An 18,333-nucleotide genomic window follows, 5' to 3' on the forward strand; every position below is an offset into this window, starting at 1 on the left:
GGGCGGCGTGAGAGGAGCTCACACTGCGTGCGGACGGTGAGGATGGAACTGAAGGGCCCGCTGCCCATCTGGTTGTGCGCCAGCACGCTGAACTGGTAGAACTTTCCGGGCTCCAGGTCGCCCACGGTGATCTCCGAGTGAGCAGCAGGCACCGGCAGCGGGTCCCAGTAGGACGGCCGTCGGTCGAGCCGCTTCACCCTGGCGGCACACGTCCCCCCCCCACCAAACAACGTGGCGCAGAACCCCTCCTTTCACATAAACCACGCCCGCGTGGGCACGCAGACGGTGTGCAAATGGTAGCAAGGGGCAGCCCCACAACTGCCTCCCCCGTGGCCGTGCTGGCGGAAGAGCCACTACAGGGAGCTCTGTGGAGCCCCCTCTCTCGGGGGCACGTGGCCAACCTCTTCTATGCTGCAGGATACATCTCGGAAGACGTGGGAGTACCCCCCACTTTACCCCACCACACCTGGACCTGACTATTTGTGGTTTACCCACGAACACTGCTGGATCGACCAAGGCAATTGCGTACTCATGCCACTCCAGGTAGAAGAGCCTCCACTGGAGGGAGCTTAACAGAGCCACTCCAGAGGCTATTTGGCCTCTTCTTCCAAGCTGACCAGATGGCGATAAATGGCCAGACGGCCGCAGATGAGTTACGCCACAATTAGTCGAGAGGCAGAGTTCAAAAACGTGCCCAGTTTTACAAGTGCCGCACCAGGAAACCACGGTGGCAGTATGGTAAGGTAAAATATCGAACAGTAATTTCATACCGTACCTTAAAAACATGTTTCTGTACCCCACCAGGCAGTTGAAATTGTGTTCTGTAATTCCAAACCTTACATCGTACTTAAGGAAAAAAAAGCTTAGAAAATAAGGGATAAACGACAAGCAAATTCATAGTTGATCGTTTTGCATGATTAATTTGTTTGTAGAAAGCTCCTTACTCTTAAAATAACTAAACAAATATCCCGTGAACATGTTTGATCCTATCTTGAAATTACGAATCATTATCAGAAATTAACTGATTAACTGAGTTGGTGTATGAAGAGAGTACAATATACCGTACTTTCGTACCCTACCTGATGAAAACAATCTCATACCGTTATATCGTATCGTTCTTAAGAACTAAAATAAATCCCCTTACCGCACTGTCATTCCGTACTGACACCCTTACGGGAGATCTAACCGGCGACCTCTGGAATGCAAATCCTATTAATACACCGCCATGAAACATATTGCTTCATACACATATATTTCTAAAAACAATGTTAACATAGAAACTTCAACGACAATATAAAGCGGGGGGAGGGGTGGGAAGGGGGGTTTCTTAAACCCATCGGCCAGAGTGGATGAAGGTACCAGACGGTGAAGTGCTGGGCATATCCACCGTCGTAGCCCGGGGCCCACGACAGATTGGCCGAGTCGAGGGCGGAAGAGGCGTGGAGGTCGCGCGCCGAGTGGGGCGTGGTGCCTGCACGGGGGAGGGGGGCACCGCAGGCTCCATCACGGGGAGGGGGGGTGGTGGGCGGGGGACAAAGCTCGCACGCGACGTGCACACACACCCCCCCCCCGTCCGGGCACCGTTCTCGAGTGGCCAGTGGCGGTGGTTTTCGTCATCGTTTGAGTTCACGTGTACCTGCTGCCTTACGTGCAGAGCTGTTCTGTTCGATCGTGTGTCCGTTTGTATTGTTGTGGCGAGGTGTGAACTACCTCGCCTGGAATACAGGAGGTCGTGGGTTCGATCCCAATCCTGACGCCTGCATATTTCGAGTTTGCATGTTCTCCCCGTGTTCGCGTGAATTTTTCTCGGGGTCCTCCGGTTTTTCCCTCCACATTTAGAAACATGCATTTAGAGTATTTGGCTGGTATAAATTTCCGCATGATAAGCCACTTCGTTTAGCTGTCATTTATGGACATGTCGCTTCTGAAAAATAGCTATACATCTCAGTGGGCCTTACCTGATAAAATAAAAAAAATAGTCTAGGTTTTTGTTTTTTTATACTTTTTGCCACTATATGAAGTATTAACCATTGATGTTGTATGTAGTATTTGTGTATGTTGAACTTCTTTCACACTGTACATAGCCAATCGTGCTGATCGGAGGTGCGAGGGAAGGACACCAAACTAAATACTAAAATAACTTCTCAAAAAATTAGTTTTCCATTTAGATTTGAAAGTGCATAGCTCCAGTGGCTTACTAATGTTGAAAGGAAGAGCGTTCCAGACGGCCGCAGAAGCGCATCTGAAAGCGTGTGATGCGGTGACCATCTTTGTTCAATGGCCAGCCAAAAGCTGCTGCGAGGATGACTGGAGTTCGCATGATGGTTTATGTTCCTTGACGAGATCAGCAAGGTAGTGTGATTCATTTGCGGCGAGCACTTTTTGTGTCTTCTTGGTTCTTTCGGTAAAGTCACGTAGAAGGGAAGTAATTAAATAATAAAAATAAAACATAATAAAATAATTCTCACGACGTTTCGCCACAACGCAAGCAGCCGTCCTCAGGTGAAGATCAGGTCTGTCGGGGAGACAGCGTCTGAATGAAACACCACCACGCTTGGAGCGTATATTTAAGCTGGGTTGGAAGGGGGGAAGGGCGCCTTGACAAAATAATTTGCATATCAAGAGGAATTTAGCATATTTATGGGAAATGCAGGTATGTGATTAGTACTACTTGTGAAATGCATAGGAGGTGGGCGGGGGGTTTTCAAAGTCATATTATGCCCGTGCATTATGCAGGATTAGCAGCATCAAAGGGAGGGGATAGGGGTAGCATTAATAAAGGGAAGGAATGTTAATAGTATGTTACTGCAGTAACTAAACAACCACGTAAAAAACGAAAGTATAAACTACATAGTATCATCAGTATACTAAATATACTCTCCAATAAGCTGAGCTGCTAACAGTAAGTAATACATTACAATTCTATGTCGCAAAAAATATAATATGCTTCCAGCTAAACTTTTTTCCCTTACATCACACGGGTCTACCCCATACCAGAGGTGGGACAAAGTCATTGTTATGCAAGTCCAAGTCGAGTCTGAAGTCATCAAATTCATGACTCGAGTCTGACTCGAGTCCAAGTCACATGACTCGAGTCCACACCTCAGAGGTGGGACAAAGTCATTGTTATGCAAGTCCAAGTCGAGTCTGAAGTCATCAAATTCATGACTCGAGTCTGACTCGAGTCCAAGTCACATGACTCGAGTCCACACCTCTGCCCCATACTATATGCTGCCATAGACAAACCCAACATTAAATTATATACTGTATTACTATACACCACCCTATACCTTAGAATAATACATAGTGTAATATTACACTATGTATTATTCTATCCACCCTACTGTATATCACACTGCTGTATATTCACTATACAATTACGATACTATATATTGCCTTATACATTGTATTAAACATTAAAATTGTTTTCTCCATCCGCACGGTGGACGCCGTCTCAAATGCATTCCATTCCTTGACCTTCGCCCACATCTGACCTACTAGGGACGCGTCCTGCCCAAGCCTGTTCGACGCTTCGGATGTTGTTGTGAACCCGCGCGGCCTCCAACCCATGTGCTCCTCTCGCCGTACTCTCAAGGCAATTACCCAGGGTGCATCTCTCAACATCCCAACACGAAGGATCGAACCGGTCTCCGTCCGCCGTACCGGTGACGTAGAGGTACGTGTCGGCGCTGATGCTGGTCACCACGTTTGAAGCCACGCAGGCCCAGCGGCCCGAGTCCTCCTTGTGCAGTGCCCGGATGTAGAGCGTGCCGTCACGTGCCGGGGGCTGCTGGGGCAGCAGGTGGCCCTCCTGCACGCACAAAGACCAAGATCCCCCCCCCCGTGTAGCCTTTACAGACTGTTGGGGTAAATTCTGTGAGCGAGCAGCACCGATGAAGACCGGCATAGAACACGAGGGGGGTGGGTGGCCAGCATCATGCCCGGCCGCCTTTGTCTCCCCAGTGGCGATGTTTTACACACTGCACCAGGCACTCATTTGAGGCTGAGTCGACCTAGGGGAGGCACAGGACCGGTGCAGGTAATCGTCACTGGTGTTGGTCGTGAGCGGGAATCAAACTCGGGTCGCCAAGTTCATCGCGCACCGCGCACGAGCGCATGCACACGCACGGGAGGCCACTCGAAGGACAGATCGTGCGGCAATGGTGCACAAGCGTGAGGAACAAAAACTCAACACATTCGTCAATAACCCTCCAGTCTCAAAGGGAAAAGAGAATGTGTTGAATTCAATCTGAAAATTATGCAGACGAAAACATTGTTGCCTTCTGGCAGTGCTCACCGGGTCCCTCTACAAATGTAGGGCTCCCAGATGCATGTGGCAGGAGTGAACATCTCTTACCACGGGACCGATGAGTCCAAATGAGGATAGAACCGCTCTACCATCGGGTCGTTCCCTCACTACTGCTGCCGCCTGTTGATGGAATGGCCACATTTTCTCAAATCTTTGAAATGATGACAAAGCGGTAAGACATTCAGTGCTCTTGAACTCGTGGTCTGGAAAAGACTGAGGGATAATTGTACATGCAGTGCAGCACTTTGTGTCTTGAATGTGTTGAAATGTTACAGGCTCAATTCAAATGTATACATCCATTTACAAGACAATAAAGAACAATACAGAATACGAGTGTGATTAGGCTCTGTATAGAGTGTAGCTGGTACTGGAGGTGACCTTCCCACACTATTGGAGTTGTCACCACCTTTCAGAACTCTCAGATACAAACAAAGTTATAAATTATAAACCTTCAGTTCTTGGGGAGAATATAATGCAAAAGGAACCTTTTTTAAGTTCAAAGGCTGACATCTGACCTTCATCGAGCACCCTTGACAACCTCCAGATGCCATCATGGGCCAAGGCTCGAAATTAAAACGTCTCCAAATGTTTCCCACCCTCGCGAAGGTACTCGACCTACTCTGTCACCGCTGGCCAGGCCGGGGTCGATGTACCCACACTTTACCCCACTGCACGTAACCTGCCAACCTACTCATTGTGGTGACGCTGTCCGTTAATGCACGCATATTCATCCTACATGTATCCACAATGTTACATTACATTACTGAAAACTCCGTGCTCAGGGTACAGCAGTAAACTTTAACACAAATTTTCCAGGGTACAATAAAAAAATCACCAAAATACCGTACGTAAATAATATATTGTAATCTACGGTACAGTACACTTCTTTACGCGCAATGCGAAGTAGCTCGTGTACAGGGTAGGTGGAGGCGAAGGCCGGAGAAGACGGATACCAGAAAGGACGGGTGATGGTGTCAGCGACGTCAGTGTGTATGTATGTTAAACTTCTTCTCGCACTGTACGTAGCCAACCGTGCTAAACGGAGGTGGGTTGAGGCGATGACAATCAGGTAGTGGTACACAGTCTGTTCTCCTATAACGCAGTAGTTGTTGCATTCCTGAAAAATGCCGCGATATGGAAAAATCGCGTTATGATGAATAATATATAATATAGGGTAAAGCAGTCAGCAATAACACGGGAGATGCGTACGCAGGCCGAACAAAGACTGAGGTGCGTGGATAGAAGCATCCAGCAGCATCCCGCCTTGTGCGATGCTACACCGAGGCAGCCGTACGATCGCTTATTCTTAATTACGCGACGTAATTCCCTTCGCTCAAATGCGTTATATCCAATTCGCATCCGCATCGTAAAAATATGTGCTCCTTAAACATACATCTCGTTATATTCAATTCGCGTTATGAAAAGTACACACGCAGCATTATAGGAGAGAACGGGCTGTACTAATAAAGCGACAATGAATATGCGAAACGACGTAAATCGGCATGTCGCTGTCCATGAACAACCCGAGTAGTGAGCCCACAGTGGCGCCGCCATGGGGAGCGCTGCTGGCACTGGTGCCGCTGCTCTTGGCGCCGGTGCTCCTGCTGCTGCTGCTGCTCACCTGCCTCCAGGAGTAGGAGGGGGGTGGGTCCCCAACCGCCGAGCAGGGGATGCGCAGCTCACGCCCCACCTCCTGCTTGTATTCCCGCGCCGGTACCAGCGTAAAGTATGGTGGAGGCTTGGCACGCACACACGCAGACACGCGTGGGCACGCGCACGCAAATCGAGAGTCAGAGCAAACTCCGGCTTTAACGAGCGTCGTTGAAGCGGCGCTCATCTCCCACTGATAGCCCTGAAGTCCGCGGTGAAAATTTCCTCGTTCCTGTGGTGGCGGTGAGTCTATAAAAAATGAAACTTTAAAATATTTTATTTTATTTTACCAGGTAAGGCCAACTGAGCTATGTCGCTCTTTTTCAGAAGTGACCTGGCTTTCACAAATCATAGCTCAACAAAATGGCTTATCACGTGGAAATTTATAGCAGCCAAATACTCGAAACACACGTTGATTCTAAATGTGGAAGGAAAAACCGGAAGACACAGAGAAAAATCCACGCGACCACGGGGAGAACACGCAAACTCCAAATATACAGCAGCCATCAGGGTCGAGACCGAACTCATGACCACCTGCATACAAGGCGAGGTAGTTGACATCTCGCCACCGAGACAACCACTACTGACCTCCCCACAAAGTGGTACTTATTCCATCGACCCCCAATCAGGGTTTGAACTTGCACACTTCTGCTTGTGAGCCGCCGGCTCTACTGCCGAGCCCCACCTGGCCACACACACAGAGGAAGCGTCCCGTAATGGTTGGCAATGCCTCGAGCGCTCCGGTGCAATCTCCCGGCGCAGTACTTGTAATTAACGGGCAAGTTTCTTAAATGCCCCCCTCCCCTACCACAGGCTCTGTCCACCCAGCTGTGAGAATGAGTTCACCACCACAGCTGGTCGATCGGCGCGCTCTCCCACCAAAAAAAAATGCCGGCCGGAGAGGACGTCCAGAGCTACCTCAAGCAGATGGCCTGTGCGCCAGCAGTGGCATGACGTCGCCAGGGCTGCGCCTTTACCTTTTCTGTGGACAAGCGAAAGTCCCCGTGGCGATGCGCCCCACCTTGAGTATGAGCTGGGTGCTGGCTGACTCCCCCACGCTGCCGTAGGCGTTGTACGGGGTGCAACTGTAGGAGCCCAGCGCCGCCTTGCTCACCTCGGGGATCACCAGCGCCCCGTCTGCCCGCTGGGACCACCCCGGCATCTGCCGGCGGGGGGCGGTGGGGCAGGAGGAAAACACGGCGTGCTTGGCGTCGACACTCAACGCCCATCACTTACCCAGAGCCGTCACGCCACTCCCTCGGGACCTTGGACGCCCCATGACACCATGGGGCGTCCAAGGAATCTCACCTCGGGATTCTCCCCCCCCACGCCCCGCGAATTCCTCCTAATCCTGAGAAGTCCGTCACTTCACGAGCACCCTCGACGCCTTTCCCACCTACATCACTAGTCGGCGCTGCTGTGCGACACCTTCACATGCGCTTGTGTTTGACTCATGTCCTTCTCTGTCTACATACCAGTGCAGTCATTGCCGTAACTTCATTTGACTTTAAACGGTTTGTCAAATGGATTTCGTCCAAGCGAACTTTTGTTACAGGAAATGTATTTTAATACTTTTTATTAGTTTTTTTTTCCTCTGTGGTTTTCAATCGCCATTGCAGTGAGCCGACATTCACATGGCGGAACGCCTCTTCTAAAACGTGCATGGGGGAATAGGAAACGGCAGCCATTGTGGAGAAGCACAGTGGGGTGAGAGGAGGGAGGGGATAGGGGGGGGGGAAGGGTGTGGGGGGGGGAAGGGTGTGGGGGGGGGGGAAGGGTGTGGGGGGGGGGGAAGGGTGTGGGGGGGGGGAAGGGTGTGGGGGGGGGGAAGGGTGTGGGGGGGGGGAAGGGTGTGGGGGGGGGGGAAGGGTTGTGGGGGGGGGGAAGGGTGTGGGGGGGGGAAGGGTGTGGGGGGGGGAAGGTGTGGGGGGGGGGAAGGGTGTGGGGGGGGGAAGGGTGGGGGGGGGAAGGGTGTGGGGGGGGGGAAGGGTGTGGGGGGGGGGAAGGGTGTGGGGGGGGGAAGGGTGTGGGGGGGGGAAGGGTGTGGGGGGGGGAAGGGTGTGGGGGGGGGGAAGGGTGTGGGGGGGGGGAAGGGTGTGGGGGGGGGGAAGGGTGTGGGGGGGGGAAGGGTGTGGGGGGGGGAAAGGGTGTGGGGGGGGAAGGGTGTGGGGGGGGGAAGGGTGTGGGGGGGGGGAAGGGTGTGGGGGGGGGGGGAAGGGTGTGGGGGGGGGAAGGGTGTGGGGGGGGGAAGGGTGTGGGGGGGGGGGAAGGGTGTGGGGGGGGGGAAGGGTGTGGGGGGGGGAAGGGTGTGGGGGGGGGGAAGGGTGTGGGGGGGAAGGGTGTGGGGGGGGAAGGGTGTGGGGGGGGAAGGGTGTGGGGGGGGGGGAAGGGTGTGGGGGGGGGGGAAGGGTGTGGGGGGGGGGAAGGGTGTGGGGGGGGGGGGAAGGGTGTGGGGGGGGGGAAGGGTGTGGGGGGGGGGAAGGGTGTGGGGGGAGGGGTGAGGGGGAAGGGTGTGGGGGGGGGGAAGGGTGTGGGGGGGGGAAGGGTGTGGGGGGGGGAAGGGTGTGGGGGGGGGGAAGGGTGTGGGGGGGGGAAGGGTGTGGGGGGGGGAAGGGTGTGGGGGGGGGAAGGGTGTGGGGGGGGGGAAGGGTGTGGGGGGGGGAAGGGTGTGGGGGGGGGGGAAGGGTGTGGGGGGGGGGAAGGGTGTGGGGGGGGGGAAGGGTGTGGGGGGGGGGAAGGGTGTGGGGGGGGGAAGGGTGTGGGGGGGGGGGAAGGGTGTGGGGGGGGGAAGGGTGTGGGGGGGGAAGGGTGTGGGGGGGGGAAGGGTGTGGGGGGGGGGAAGGGTGTGGGGGGGGGGAAGGGTGTGGGGGGGGGAAGGGTGTGGGGGGGGGAAGGGTGTGGGGGGGGGGAAGGGTGTGGGGGGGGAAGGGTGTGGGGGGGGGAAGGGTGTGGGGGGGGGGAAGGGTGTGGGGGGGGGGGAAGGGTGTGGGGGGGGGGAAGGGTGTGGGGGGGGGGAAGGGTGTGGGGGGGGAAGGGTGTGGGGGGGGAAGGGTGTGGGGGGGGGGAAGGGTGTGGGGGGGGGGCTCACCGCTTGCAGGTCAAGAGGTCGGCCGTCCCGTTTCCAGTCGATACGCAACACGGGGGGCACTGCGTCCGCGGGGCAGCGCACGAAGCCGGCCAGGCCAATGGGCACGTACGTCACCGCCGGCATGCCCACCACCCGCGCCGGGTCTGTGAGAAAAAAGACAAATATCCCCCCCGTGTAGCCTTAACAGACTGTTGGGGCAAGTGCTGTTAGCGAGCAGCACACGAGAGGGGTGGGTGGCCCTCACCAAAACCGTCCGGCTTGGTCTTCCCAGTGATGATGGTTTTACACACTGCGCAAGGTACTCGTTTGAAGTTGAGTTAACCTAGCCAAGGTCCAGGACTGGTTCAGATAATCGTCACTGGTGTTGATCATGAGCAGGAATCGAACTCGGGTAGCCAGATTATCATTTTTTTTATGCTGACTTCCTGAACTTTGCTGAAGATGCTTGGTGCATAAGAATAGGCTTTACCCTTTTTGGCAATAAAACAGGTGTTAAGATGTTGAAACACCAAACTGAAACTGCATTAACCACATATACTCATGGTGAACATGCAGACAAAAACATTCTCTGGTAGCATTTGGTTTTGATATTTGTTCTTCTACTTAGCGGATCATCACGTGGCCCAACCACAACAATGATTCCCGAATCAAACTTGAGATGTGTTACCCATTTTGGGAATAATCCAAAATAAAAAAAAATTATCCTCTTTGGATACCAAATTTCGGATCCGAATTTTTATTTTATATTTTCGGATTGATCCAAAAACATGACTTCACAGGAAGCTATGTCACCTTCATGATGTCACTTCCGTGCTTTTTTCACCAAGTGGCATCGTGTGATGTTGCCATTGCTAGCACGAAGACACGTTCAACCAGTCCGCACCGTCATTGCTCCAACATCCCAAAGATATCTAGAATTGTCTTTAAACATCCACGCTGGTTAAATCTGAAATGCATTCCTACAATGAGCATTGGTCTCTGTCTTGTAGGGCTCACCACCTGCCCTGGATTTCCCAGGATCATCCTCTTGGCGAGGAGGCAGCAGCTGCTGTCCTAGGAGATCTTTAACTCTTCATAGAACGTTAACAAACACACCACTCACGACAAAGGGTTGTATAGAGTTTCCCCCCTCTCATTGCACCTCAGAAATGGTGACAACACCTGGTGTGGCAGCCATCCGCGCATGCACTGGGGACGCAAGTGCTGCGGCGTCGCGCTGCGTGCCCCTCGGAGCTGTATGGCGTACACGCACGACTCCTGGAGGGCACAGCTAATGGTGAGCACGGCTCGCGGAGGATACAGCCCATGGAGGACACAGTCTATGGAGGGCACGTCCACACGGGAGCAGTAGGGAGCAGCCCAGTCGTGAACAATGTCCTTTGCACCACAGCAGTAATTTAGTGTCAATTACATCCCCATTTTTTCCGAGGCGAAATTTTCATGACGTGCCAAGTCAGTGTTGTACCACTCATTGAATGAGTTTGCTTTAGGGTCTGGAGGAGGGGGCATCAAACACGAACACCCTCAGGCCAAAGGCGGCCCATGAGGAGGTTTTATGCAGCAGGCCATGGCCACAACTTTTTCGCTGCCCACGGGAACCGGCCCACTAGATACGCTGCACACACTCGTGTGCAGCCCGCTGTTTACACAGAAGGGTTGTGCTATCGTCATTATCATCATCATCAGCCATGATGATTTGTCATCCTTCCCCCATACCTCTGATTAGCATGGTTGGCTACGTATGGTGCGAAAGAAAGTCTACATACATACACGCGTGATCAATCCACTGCTGGATTTATAAAGGCCTTCCAAGCCACCACCAACCTCTCATTATTCCACACAGCACCTCCTCTCAACAGGCGAGATCCATTCCTTGCCTGTGACTCTGGTATTATTCTCGACCGTGGTCCATCACCCCTTCTAACCATGACACGTCCTGGCCGCCAAGCCCCAACTCACTCTTCGGAACGGTTAGGATGACGCCAATAACAAGCGTCCACTGTCTAATCTACGTGCTCCTCTCTCCATCTCTCATTGCAATTCCAAGCGTGCGTCTCTCCACAATGTGGTGTGCCCTCGACAGTTGTTGTTCCGTTTTCTTTATCTTGTTGTTGATAATGGCCATGTTGCTGAACCACATGTAACCCGGTCGAGCGTTTATTTGTTCTCTCTCCAACGTTTAAGCTTCAAACAGCGCCGCTGCCTCCAATGCCTTCTGCCGCTGAAAGGACCCGCACTCTTTCCTAATCAAGTCTTGAATCTGCATTATCAACGTGGACACCTTTGATCGGGAGACCACAACTATTAGCAAAGAGCCTTCCCCGAGAACCGAAGAGGCTGTCTCTTGTTTTCAACCGAATTGCCATCACCGTGGGACGCATGCCGGATTGCCACCGTGATTCGGACACAGGCCGATTGCCGTGGACACGGGGTCAGAACCACACTCCCAGCAAGGAAGATGCATGTGCCAGCGCGTCAGTAATGGTCAGTGTCGAGGAAGCGCGTTTTTCATTACTCTTGGGCACCGATGCATCAATCCGTGGTTAATCCACTGCTGGATGAAGGCCTACCCAAATCGCAACCGCCTCTCGCTCACTGCTGTGCTGCAGTGCATTCATGCGCCGAATCCACCACAGGCATCAGTGTCTGTATGACAAATGCTGTCACGAGTATCACGCGATAGTCCGCGTGCTATTTCGACAATGTTTATCCCCTGGGTGGGAGTTACTGGCTGGCTTCTCTCATCAGCGCTGTTCATCCATGCCTGTAGCATTGAAATTAAAATGTCAATGATCCAGCTCAGAAGCAAAAAGTCAAAGTGATATCCTGCTCACTTGAGCATTGAGGTGTTGCTCATCCTGTTTGCAGCGGAGGAATCTCCACATTTCTATGGCAGGGTCGCAGTTGTCCGTATGGCGACTATTTTTGGCTTTCCACAACATGGTACGTATTTTATCGACCCGGTGGAATGATAGGCTGAGTCACCCCCCAACAAGGATGTTTGAGCTTTAGGATTTCGAGGCGCTCACTCTACCACTGAGTCACTTGACCGGTGAATACACCCGATATAAAATAAAACTAGACTATGTAAACTAAACTTTATATTTCACCAGGAAAGGCCCACTGAGCTATATTCCTCTTTGTCAGAAGCGACCTAGCCACAAATGATAGTCCAATGAACTGGCTTATCATGTGGAAATTTATAGCAGCAAAACACTAAATGTATGTTGTTGTCTAAATGTGGAGGGAAAAACAGGAGGACCCGAAGAAAAAGTCACGCGACCATGGGGAGAACATGCAAACCCAAATATACAGCAGGCATCCTTTTAGGGGTCGAACCGACGACCTCTTGCATACCAGGAGAGGTAGTTAACATCTCACCACCGCGGCACCTCGCGGTGGTGAGATGTTAACAGGGTGATCCGTTTGTAGACACCTCACTGCTTTCTAATTGCCTTCTTGCTTAGATATAAATTACCTCAACCTATGAATGATTCAATGTTGTAAAATAAAACATACCGTTTAAGCTGGGCAAGGTTAATCACGAAAGTGTCCAAAGATTGAATGAGTTCAGATTTGTGAGACGTGTAGAGGCTTTGTAACACACTGGTCTCCCCGTGCCTTCCTACCATTTTAGTGGGGTATCTATAAATGTATCACCTTGTATTCTCCCACCTCCTTCAATAACACCAATTAAAATATCACCGTCATTCCTCACGCAGTGGCCCCGACGACCTGCTAAACGGGAAGCATTTCCCTAACTGGGCCGCCGAAGTGGAAATCTGTTTACTCGATCTCGATCCTGACGCCTGCATATTTCGAGTTTGCATGTTCTCTCCGTGGTCTTGTGGATTCTTCTCCAGTCCACAAGTGTTTTCCTTCCACATTTAGAATAAACATCACGCGTTTAGAGTATTTGACTCCTATAAATGTCCACATGATAGGCCACTTCGTTGAACTATAATTTGTGACCAGGTCGCTTCTGAAAAAGAGTTACATACCTGGTAAAATAAAACATAATTTAGTTTAGTTTAACTGGGTCGCCGTGGTTGTGAGATGTTAACTACCTTGCCTGGTATACAGGAGGTCGTGGGTTCGATCCTGACCCTCACGCCTGTATATGTGAAGTTTGCACGTCTCTCTCCCCGTGGTCGCGTGGATTTTTCTCCGGGTCTTCTGGTTTTCCCCTCCACATCACACGTTCAGAATATTTGGCTGCTGCTATAAATTTCCACATGATGATAAGCCACTTCATTGAGGTATTATTTGAGCTATACAGCTCAGTTGGTATTACCTGGTAAAATAAAAAATATTTATAGTTTTAATAGTATTTAGTTTCACTAAACAGGCATTGGGCAGCACTCATCTATGAGCCAGTGTGAAAGCCAGTCTCTCCACTGGACAACCGCAGTCAGCTTCCCACAAAGCGGTACCTATTTTATCAGCCCCCCAGAGAGTGGTGATGATGATGGTGGTGGTGGAGTTGACCAGCGACCAGGACTGAGCACGAATGGTGAGGGCTCTGTTGCGGCGGTGCTGCTCGCAAAGCAATCCCTCGGGGGCATCGCGTGGGGAGGGGGCAAGGGGAGAGATCGAGAATGTCATGGCTTTACGAATCAAGCGGTGGTCATTCCTCTTGTCGCCATTCATCATCGTCATCAACAGCCACGTTCATGTCCACTGCTGGATGAAGGCGTCCTGCAAGCTGCCCCCGCCGCCACCTAACACGTTCCTGTCACCGTTAATAACAAGAAATGCATTGTGGGCGGTTTCATTTTGTGCAGAGGCAAAATATTTTTCGGGGTGCAGAACCGGACGGCGAGTGCAAACCAGAGCATCCGCTTCATGCAGCATGCTCCGTGGGGCACAGCCGTTGCTGCTGTGCGTGAACCGCGAATTTGTTCGAGTCCCATGGCAAGCAATGAGTACAATCTGCTCACCGCTCGCTTGATGCGGACTCGGTTCCACGGGAAAAATAATTCCTAGCATTCGTATGCAGATGTAGTGACTGTGATTTTCACTGTGTGGTGCCGGGATTGCAAATCCATGGCAGATAATGTGTTGGCATTATGTGTAGCCTGCTTAGTGGGTGTAGTACCAGCCCTAGCAGGGCTTGGGTGAGCGCTGGTCAGCGCGGAGGCACCACGTACAATGCGCGGTGCGGGCTTTCGGTGAGGGAGTGAGAGGGAGTGTCAGCCAGGGTTACGTTGGGGCATGATACGCTGGTTGACCTGCCGACACGTGACTGGATGATATTGGAGGAGGGCCACCGGTGGACCGGACAGGGGCCGCTGGGCGGTCACGTGGTATAAAAGAGCTCTCGGGGAGCCTTCGGGAAAGAGTTCGAGAGATCTAGAAGGTGGGTGGGGCGAGGGGCGGAGCCAGCCCGGGCCGATATAACGGGGCCCCGTGAGGGGCTCGGGGTTCTTCGTGTTGCTGGTGATGAAGATCCACGTCGGGCAAAAGGAGCCTCTAGCCACGCGGTCCGGGACTCAGATTGTGGTCTGGGCCGGGATAGCGAACCGTGTCTAGTTCTGCCGTAGCATGGCGAGATGAGCATTCAACACTCAAGTGTAGGTTGTGTTATGTTACGTTGATTTATTGAATAAAGTGTTGCTCCCAAGACAATGTCTGCGACTCATTTGGACTCACTACCCATATACAATCATCGTAATTGGATGGGGCGACGCCACAGTGGCAAACACTCTGTACCTGCCAACACCTGAGTTTGAGTCTTGGCGACAGCGAACATCAGTGGCGAGAGATATCTGAACGGGTCTTGCCCCCCCCCCCCATCACCAACCACACTGACCAGCATTGAAGTATGGTCAAACAAGCTCAATGATCGACATGGCGTGGGGAGGCCTTTATCCACCAGAGAGTAGACAGGGGTATGTTTACCATGGAATTCTGTAACCCGATCGGTGAACGTTCGTGGCAGAATCTGCCGAGTGCTGCTAAACCCTCAGGTGCCGCCACAGCGGTGGGGTGGGTGGGGAGGGGGGGGCAGGCTCAACTGTGTGGTGAGCTCGGGAGAGGAGTGGGCAGCATGTTGTTGTCCGGGACGCCGACACGTCTGGCTATGGCTCGGTGTACTTTAGTGGCATGGTGCAGTGGCGCGTGATTCGGCGTGGTGTGGTACGGTGTAGTGTGGCACGGTGTGGTACGATGCGGTGTGGTGTGGTACGGTGTGGTGTGGTACAGTGCGGTGTGGTGTGGTACGGTGCAGTGTGGTGGCTCACAGTGGATGGTGAGGTGCGCCGAGGCGGTGGCGGCGTTGCCCAGGCCATTGCTCGCCACGCAGGAGTAGGCCCCCGCGTCGTTTGGGCTGGCGCGGTAGATGAGCAGGCTCCCGTCCAGCAGCACCCGCACACGCCCCTCCAGCCCACTGGCGGCGCACAAAGGCAAAGATCCCTCGTGTAACCTATTCTGCCTGTTGGGGTCACGTGCTGTTAGCGAGCACCGAGGGGCTAGTGTGGCCGGAACAACGCCCGTCCAATATTTTACACACCACCGCACTGGGTACTCGTTTAAGGCCAAGTCGTCCTAGAGGGAGCCGCAGCAGGACCGGTTCGGATATTCGTCACCGTTGTTAGCGGTTAGCGGAAATCGACTCCTTGCCACCGCTCCCCCCCGCACAGACAACCTGCATGGCCTCGCCAGCGGAGCGTCGAGTGTGCAGGGCTCCAGGGAGATGCGTAGGGGTCCATCGTGGCTATCGCTGTCCTGTCCCTACCACCACTCTCTCCACGAACTTAACTCTTTGATTCCTCCTCCCATGTTGAGGGTTCGTTTGAACGGACTGCTTTGTCTCTTCCACAGTGCATTCAACCACCACGCTGCAGGTTACAACTCACTCACTCACCCACCCACTCACTCACCCACTCCCCGACACTCGCTCATCCACTGACTCACTTTCACACTCACTGATACACACACACTCACCCAATAACTCACACACTCACTCATGCACTCACCGTGAACTTCGCTCGTCAATTCCTGCATCCGTCTCAAGGACTCAGTCTATGAGACTGACAGTTCCATGTAATCTGCACTATGCTTGACTGCCACACTGGGGGTCACAACAACTCTCCCACTCACTCACTCATGCACTCATGCACAAAATCACTCACCCACTGACTCACTCATCAACTCTCCCACTCACTCACTCATGCACTCATGCACAAAATCACTCACCCACTGACTCACCCATCAACTCTCCCACTCACTCACTCATGCACTCATGCACAAAATCACTCACCCACTGACTCACCCATCAACTCTCCCACTCACTCACTCATGCACTCATGCACAAAATCACTCACCCACTGACTCACCCATCAACTCTCCCACTCACTCACTCATGCACTCATGCACAAAATCACTCACCCACTGACTCACCCATCAACTCTCCCACTCACTCACTCATGCACTCATGCACAAAATCACTCACCCACTGACTCACTCATCAACTCTCCCACTCACTCACTCATGCACTCATGCACAAAATCACTCACCCACTGACTCACCCATCAACTCTCCCACTCACTCACTCATGCACTCATGCACAAAATCACTCACCCACTGACTCACCCATCAACTCTCCCACTCACTCACTCATGCACTCATGCACAAAATCACTCACCCACTGACTCACCCATCAACTCTCCCACTCACTCACTCATGCACTCATGCACAAAATCACTCACCCACTGACTCACCCATCAACTCTCCCACTCACTCACTCATGCACTCATGCACAAAATCACTCACCCACTGACTCACCCATCAAATCTCCCACTCACTCACTCATGCACTCATGCACAAAATCACTCACCCACTGACTCACCCATCAACTCTCCCACTCACTCACTCATGCACTCATGCACAAAATCACTCACCCACTGACTCACTCATCAACTCTCCCACTCACTCACTCATGCACTCATGCACAAAATCACTCACCCACTGACTCACTCATCAACTCTCCCACTCACTCACTCATGCACTCATGCACAAAATCACTCACCCACTGACTCACTCATCAACTCTCCCACTCACTCACTCATGCACTCATGCACAAAATCACTCACCCACTGACTCACTCATCAACTCTCCCACTCACTCACTCATGCACTCATGCACAAAATCACTCACCCACTGACTCACTCATCAACTCTCCCACTCACTCACTCATGCACTCATGCACAAAATCACTCACCCACTGACTTACTCATCAACTCTCCCACTCACTCACTCATGCACTCATGCACAAAATCACTCACCCACTGACTCACTCATCAACTCTCCCACTCACTCACTCATGCACTCATGCACAAAATCACTCACCCACTGACTCACCCATCAACTCTCCCACTCACTCACTCATGCACTCATGCACAAAATCACTCACCCACTGACTCACTCATCAACTCTCCCACTCACTCACTCATGCACTCATGCACAAAATCACTCACCCACTGACTCACCCATCAACTCTCCCACTCACTCACTCATGGACTCATGCACAAAATCACTCACCCACTGACTCACTCATCAACTCTCCCACTCACTCACTCATGCACTCATGCACAAAATCACTCACCCACTGACTCACTCATCAACTCTCCCACTCACTCACTCATGCACTCATGCACAAAATCACTCACCCACTGACTCACTCCTCAACTCTCCCACTCACTCACTCATGCACTCATGCACAAAATCACTCACCCACTGACTCACCCATCAACCCACCCACTCACGACACTGACAGTCATGGCACCGCTCCACTTTGGAATTCCCTCCCACCGTCTCCTTTCCCAGGACCTTGTAACCTTGCTCAAGTCACATAGTGTATGAACTCTAATCTATTATACCTTCAAGAGTGCTGTTTATTGCTGGCCGCATGGTTTTTTGGTATTTGTGCTTCGTTTCAATAGTCTCCATGCTTATAAGGTCTCACTTATTACACAATGCTTGCCACAAATGAACCACAATACCTCGCTGATCTCGTCAAGAAGCATAGACCATCATCACGTGCACTCCGATGTTCCACGCAGAAGCGGCTTTTGGCGAACCATCGAACAAAGACGGTGGTCACCACAACGCGTGCTTTCAGATGCGCTTCTGCGGCCGTCTGGAACGCTCTTCCTTCTGATATTAGGAAGCCACTGGAGATTTGCACTTTAAAATCATCTAGATTGGACACTCATTTCTTTAGAACGGGTTTTTGTGTTTAGTTTGTTGTCCTTTCTTCGCACTTCCGATTAGCGCAGTTGGCTAC

At 52.3% G+C, this 18,333-nt stretch overlaps 1 protein-coding gene across 1 annotated transcript in view; it reads right to left on the minus strand.

Annotated features, from left to right (window-relative positions):
• IGSF9B (immunoglobulin superfamily member 9B) overlaps nt 1-18,333 on the minus strand; it is a 164,567-nt gene that overhangs the window by 27,838 nt on the left and 118,396 nt on the right. Inside the window, exons 7-13 of the mRNA XM_061550827.1 lie at nt 15,290-15,435; nt 9,048-9,190; nt 6,981-7,121; nt 5,931-6,047; nt 3,664-3,811; nt 1,360-1,471; nt 23-198 (exon numbers count right to left, since the gene is read on the minus strand). Coding sequence (XP_061406811.1) covers nt 23-198; nt 1,360-1,471; nt 3,664-3,811; nt 5,931-6,047; nt 6,981-7,121; nt 9,048-9,190; nt 15,290-15,435 — 983 coding nt within the window. The remainder of the gene's footprint in view (nt 1-22; nt 199-1,359; nt 1,472-3,663; nt 3,812-5,930; nt 6,048-6,980; nt 7,122-9,047; nt 9,191-15,289; nt 15,436-18,333) is intronic.

Source organism: Lethenteron reissneri, chromosome 13, assembly GCF_015708825.2.
Source record: "Lethenteron reissneri isolate LAM-NWPU_2019-01 chromosome 13, ASM1570882v1, whole genome shotgun sequence".
NCBI lineage: Eukaryota > Metazoa > Chordata > Hyperoartia > Petromyzontiformes > Petromyzontidae > Lethenteron > Lethenteron reissneri.